We start from the raw sequence: 6,201 nt of genomic DNA on the forward strand, positions 1-6,201 counted from the left end.
AAATGTGCCTGCTTTTCTTCTCAGCACTTAAGATTCTGCAATATGACTTCTGATCTAGTACCCTACTTTAAATATCTTCTACTTACTTGCAGGTAGTATTTCTTTTCTTTGGCCACAGAGATAAAGGGTAAAATGAACAAAGCTTTTTTGCGAGATTCCAGCACTCTCTTCAGTATAAGTAATTCAGCAACTAGAGTTTTCCCTGCACTTGTAGGAGCTGAAAGTCATTGAAAGGAAGACATTCAACATCTAGAAACAAATTCCAACCTGGAATCACAAGGAAGATCCCCACCTTCCTTCCCCATTAAACTTGGAGCTTGAAAAAGAAACAAGGCATTGCTCATAACCTCACACGGAGGTGGAGCAGAAAGTCAAGGACAAGACAAGAGCAGGTGAGCACAAGTTGGACTGGCTGTAAAGGGCAGGCAAAGTTTGTGGATCGCTGATCCTGCCCTACAGAACTGTGCGTTACTGAAAATTCCTTACATATTTTATGTTTAGTGCTACCACAAGAGCAGTTAGCATGGATATGCTTTTATTGCTACTAGGACATGTACAAGTCACATTCTTTCTCTTTTTAGCTATCAAATGAGAAACAATGATGACGGCTTCAGAAAAATGTTCTCAAGTAGCATCAAAAGGTACCAAGAGAAAGAAGCAATGGCAATTCACCCTTTAAAAATATGCAGCTAGCAGTTATTAGAATCAGTTTTTAGATCTAATCAAAATACACATAAGGCAAATCAGAAATTCTTTGGTATTTATGTATTAAGGAGGGTCCCCCATTAAACTCAGAAGTTAATCGCACTGTCAAAAGGAAAGAGGTATTTACTCCCCACAAACACAGTCAAACAGGGAAATGCTATATCAGCTACTTGCAGCAACTGAGATTTGCTGAATGAACATCAACTACTAGCATACCTGAGTAAACCAAGTTTTCTCCCTCCAGAACTTGTCCAACCATCAGGCACTCGGCTTGCCAGGGGAACATACGAACCACTCCCAAACCATGGTATTTATCCAGGACCGCTTGGGGGAGCCCCCAGTTTGCCAGCAGCAGTTTGTCAGCTTGCTCATCTGGAACACCCACATGCTGACCTTGTCCTAGGGGGGAAATCCAGCATCAGATTACGATTTTTTTCCTCAGGGTGGAGGTCTGGACATTTACATGGTTCACACATATCAAAGAGTCTTGTGGAAGCAGCTTAGTTGTGACATAAACTGTCTTGCAATTCAACAGATGTGCAGTGTTATCCTTGGTTCTCAGACGAATGTGCACACACACAACTACAGTACAGTGGTACCTCGGGTTAAGTACTTAATTCGTTCCAGAGGTCCGTTCTTAACCTGAAACTTTTCTTAACCTGAAGTACCACTTTAGCTAATGGGGCCTCCTGCTGCCGCTGCGCCACCGGAGCACAATTTCTGTTCTCATCCTGAAGCAAAGTTCTGAACCCGAGGTACTATTTCTGGGTTAGCGGAGTCTGTAACCTGAAGCGTATGTAACCCGAGGTACCACTGTACAGAGAAACACTGTAATAAATGAGCCCAACAGCCCTTGATGATAATATATATATACCTGTGATATTTCTATGAACATCCAAATGTGTACATGAGAGATATGATAAAAAGGGTAAAGGGACCCCTGACCATTAGGTCCAGTTGTGGCCGACTCTGGGGTTGCGGCGCTCATCTCGCTTTACTGGCCAAGGGAGCCGGCGTACAGCTTCTGGGTCATGTGGCCAGCAGGACTAAGCCGCTTCTGGCGAACCAGAGCAGCGCATGGAAACGCCGTTTACCTTCCCGCTAGTAAGCGGTCCCTATTTATCTACTTGCACTTTGACGTGCTTTCGAACTGCTAGGTTGGCAGGAGCAGGGACCGAGGAACGGGAGCTCAACCCGTCAAGGGGATAGCCATCTTCAAATATCTAAAGGGCTGTCATATAGAAGATGGAGCAAGCTTTTTTCCCCCTGTTCCAGAGGGTAAGACCTGAACCAATGGATTCAAATTGTAAGGAAGGAGATTTCAACTAAACATCAGGAAGAACTTCAGGGAGCTGTTTCACAGTGGAAAGGACTCCGGGCTCATCCAGACTTCCTTTTGTGTAGTGTTTCATTTCTAGGCACAGGCCCACTCTTGAAAGCTTTATGTCCAAGCACTCCCCCCCACCCCCCTGCGCTTTCCTCACGAAAACCCACTCTTTACTGCGGAAAACGCAAATTGCCATTTGTTCCAATTCAGCATTAAAGAACAGGCTCCCCCGGGAAAGCAGCAGGCCAAAAAAACCCCCAAAAACCAGTGCTTGGACACGGACTGGGAAAGTGTGGGGCCAGGGGTGGAAATTGATTATTGGTAATAGGGTGCCATGAGCAAGGCCAAAATTTGACACCCCCAAATGGATCTTTTCAATGTTGTGCCCCCTCGATTCAGCGCCCTGGGTGAGAAAGCTGCCTGCTAACCCCCCCCCCCAAAAAAAAACACCCGACGCTGGGTAGGGCGAAAAATAAAGTGTGGATGAGCCCTAACTGGACAGGTGGGGAACTCTCCTTCATTGGAGGGTTTTAAACAGAGCTTGGGTGGCCACCTTGCCAGGGGTTCTTTAGTCGCCATTCCTGCACCGTGTAATAAGAATTTTATGGTCTTAGATATATGGTAATGTTCATAAGTGTACCAACCAAGCACATACATAGATCAGCACAGGAAGGCCGACCTAGAATCATTTTGATTCCTAAACTGAGCAAATGTTTCTCTGCATGGTCAAATGTGGAAAAGCCTCCCCATTGTCTTTTCCGTCACAAATCCTGTCTTAAGGGTGTTTGAATAAGTATTTATCACTACAAAAGAATGGCCAGGCTCCCCAGGCAATCCAGTCAAGTGAGCATTAACAGGTAATCTGCCAGACAGGAGATAAACAAGGATAAATGATGTTTCTGGGGGTGGTCTTGATCTACAGGGTGGCAATTTCAAAAGTCTTTATAAGGCCTTGCACAGCATTTTTCTGGGTCTCTCCTCTCTCCTGCGGCTGAGGGGAGCACCCTGTTGCAACAGATCAATAAAGATCAGGCTTACTAGCTCCTTTGCTTCTCAATAGTCTCTGGCTGGCCTCTGTTATTCTCTCCTACCAATAGGGAACCTATGTAAGGACCCTTACCCTTCCCACCCCGAACCTGGCCACAGTGATCCATGCAACGGTCATCTCCAGGCTTGACTACTGTAATTCTCTCTATTCGGGGCTGCCCTTGAAGCTGTCCCAGAAACTCCAGCGGGTGCAGAATGCTGCAGCGAGGCTCCTCATGGGGTCCCTGCCATGGGAGCATATTCACCCAGTGCTTTTCCAGCTGCACTGGCTCCCGGTGGAGTACAGGGTCAGATTGAAGGTGCTGCTTTTGACCTTTAAAGCCCTTCACGGCCTAGGACCCTCGTACCTACGGGACCGCCTCTCCCGGTATGCCCCACGGAGAGCCTCAAGGTCCATAAATAACAACACCCTAGTTGTCCCGGGTCCTAGGGAAGTCAGATTAGCCTCAACCACAGAGCCAGGGCCTTTTCAACACTGGCTCTGGCCTGGTGGAACGCTCTGCCTCATGAGACCAGGGCCCTGCAGGATCGGATCTCTTTCTGCAGGGCCTGTAAGACAGAGTTGTTCCGCCTGGCCTTTGGCTTGGAGCCAATTTGATTCCCTCCCTCCCTCTCTTTCTTTTTTCTTTTCCTTCTCCTCCTGCAATGAGGCTACATTTTAATATTTTAATGTTCCATTATTTTAATGTTGTATTTTATTTTTGTTTTTAAGTTGTAATCATTGCTTGTAAGCCGCTCTGAGCCCGGCCTTGGCTGGGGAGGGCGGGGTATAAATAAAAAAATATTATTATTATTATTATTTGGGCTCTTGGGTACCCTGTAAGGGAAAAGGGCAATTTTTGTTTACGACAGCCGCAGCGGGTTGGGCTAGATGACCCTTTGGGGTCCCCTTCAACTGCCACAGCCCAATAAGACTATGGGTTGGGGAACCGCTCTGCGTTGATTTAAGGTGTGGGGTTAGGAAAGAAACCCCATTGCAATGGTTAAATCCTTGGGCATAGCCAGGGGGGGCAGGGAGCGTAGCTGCCCCCCTAACTAAATAAAAATACATAGCAAACGGAGGTTCTGCTCCCCCTAACAAAAGGCCTATCCCCCCCCCCAAAAAAAATCCTGGCCACGCTCATGGTTAAATATCGCCCCCCTCAAAGAACAGCAGGTGAATAGCCAAGGCAGCGCCGAGGAGCCGCCTCCGAGCTTTACCTGGAGGGGAGAGATTGGGGCGGAGGGAGCAGCCCAGGCCGGGCGGGGGGCTCAGCACGACGCCGCTCAGAGCCCCTCGGCGGGGCGAAGGGGGAGACAAGGACGCCGCCATCTTCCCGCCCCTCGCCGGCTTCGGCTAAGCCAGCGCCGCCGCCGCCGCCGCCGCCGCCATTTTCCCGCGAGGGGATTCAAAGAGGCCGGAAGGGGCCGCGGCTGCTCCGCCTCGCTTCCCTTCGGCCTGACTCATGGCGGCCAAATTCCTGTCAGGAAGTGGCGGGAAACTGCGGCGTTTGGCCTCCCGGGCAACGTTTGCGTCTCCCTAAACAACTCCCAAAGAAAATTCCTGTCAGGAAGTGGCGGGAAACTGCGGCGTTTGGCCTCACGGGCCGCCCCGAATGCAGGCGCTTGGGCCGCTTCCTCTTCTTTGCCTCGTGGGCTAAGCCCATTTCACGGAACCGCGGACCCAGAAAGTCATCCAGTCCCAGCTCTACGCCCGCTTTTTCCTCACACTCGGGTCCCCAGATGATTTTGGACTACAACTCCCGTCATCCCCCGCCACTAGCCCCGGTAGCTAGGCATGATGGGAGTTGTAGTCCAACACCATCTGGGGACCCGAGTGTGAGGAAAAAGCGGGCGTTGAGAGAAGACTTTCTGGGTCCGCAGGTCCGGGAAATGGGCTTAGCCCACGGGGCATAGAATGCGAAGCGGCACAAACGGGGTATAAATAAGAAATTATTGTTATTTTAGTCCAACATCGTATGTTGGGAAACCGGCCGGAGGATGAAGGGATCGGGTGCAAACAGCATTTGAAAGTGCTGCCAGTTTGCATGCCTTGGCTGGGGAGGGCGGGGTATAAATAAAAATTATTATTATTATTAATTCTTTGTGCAAATGGGCGCTGGCTTTGGCCTGGGAGGGAATCTTAGGAGCCGCCACCGGTACAGTATAATGAAAGGTTAGGCTTTCTCTGCCATCTGAGATTTGATGGGCTTTTGCTGTCTCAAACTGCAAATCCAAGCCAGCTTCAGATCCACCTCTGTAATCATGGATGCAGGATGGAGTCTGGACTGCCTAACAGAACTACAGTGGTACCTCGGGTTACAGACGCTTCAGGTTACAGACTCTGCTAACCCAGAAACAGTGCTTCAGGTTAAGAACTTTGCTTCAGGATAAGAACAGAAATCGGGCTCTGGCGGCGCGGCGGCAGCGAGAGGCCCCATTAGCTAAAGTGGTGCTTCAGGTTAAGAACAGGTTCAGGTTAAGAACGGACCTCCGGAACTAAGTACTTAACCTGAGGTACCACTGTATGTCTCCTCCAGCACTCTTAAGCCTAATGCTGATGGCCAACAAAAGAGGTTTAAAGACTGTCTCAAGACAATTTTTTTAAAATGTAGTATAAACACCAACAATTGGGAAACTCTTGCCTGCGAGGGCTCCAGTTGGAGAACAGCCTTGACCAAAGGTGTCATGGGCTTTGAAGACATTCGAACTCGGGACACAAGAGAAAGGCACGCTTGGCAAATCCACACCGTGTTCAACTCCCACCCGGAAACCAAGGTCCCCACTGTGGAAGGACGCGTGGATCCAGAATTGGCCTCCACAGTCACTTACGGACTCATTGTTAACACTGTGTTTATTGGAAGACAATCTTACTCGGCTACGAGGGATCGCCAGAGAGACACAAACGCACAACTTGGAATACAGTGGTGCCTCCCAAGACGAAAAGAATCTGTTCCGCGATTCTCTTCGTCTAGCGGTTTTTTTTGTTTTGCGAAGCAAGCCCATTGACAGCTTAGCGGATTAGCGCTACAGCGGTCTAGCAGCTTTCAGCGATCAGCTGTTAAGCGGCTTATCAGCGGAACAGCTGATAAGCGGCTTAGCGCCTTAGGAAAGGGGGGGGGGAGCGAAAAAAACCGGTGGGG

At 49.3% G+C, this 6,201-nt stretch overlaps 1 protein-coding gene across 10 annotated transcripts in view; it reads right to left on the reverse strand.

Moving 5' to 3' along the window:
* The window catches only part of POLQ (DNA polymerase theta), a 43,851-nt gene extending 39,060 nt beyond the window's left edge, over positions 1 to 4,791 (reverse strand). For 4 of the 10 annotated variants that reach the window (XM_077921356.1, XM_077921355.1, XM_077921359.1 and 1 more), the window contains exons 1-3: positions 4,280 to 4,789; positions 922 to 1,104; positions 87 to 217 (exon numbers count right to left, since the gene is read on the reverse strand). In XM_077921356.1, the coding sequence (XP_077777482.1) occupies positions 87 to 217; positions 922 to 1,104; positions 4,280 to 4,391 (426 nt within the window). In that variant the 5' untranslated portion in view covers positions 4,392 to 4,789. Of the gene's footprint in view, positions 1 to 86; positions 218 to 921; positions 1,105 to 4,279 lie in introns of those variants that run through there. The other 6 variants (XR_013391148.1, XM_077921357.1, XM_077921354.1 and 3 more) reach the window with 4 other exon arrangements.
* Positions 4,792 to 6,201: the final 1,410 nt, after the last annotated feature.

This window comes from Podarcis muralis, chromosome 17, assembly GCF_964188315.1.
Source record: "Podarcis muralis chromosome 17, rPodMur119.hap1.1, whole genome shotgun sequence".
Classification (NCBI taxonomy): Eukaryota; Metazoa; Chordata; class Lepidosauria; order Squamata; family Lacertidae; genus Podarcis; species Podarcis muralis.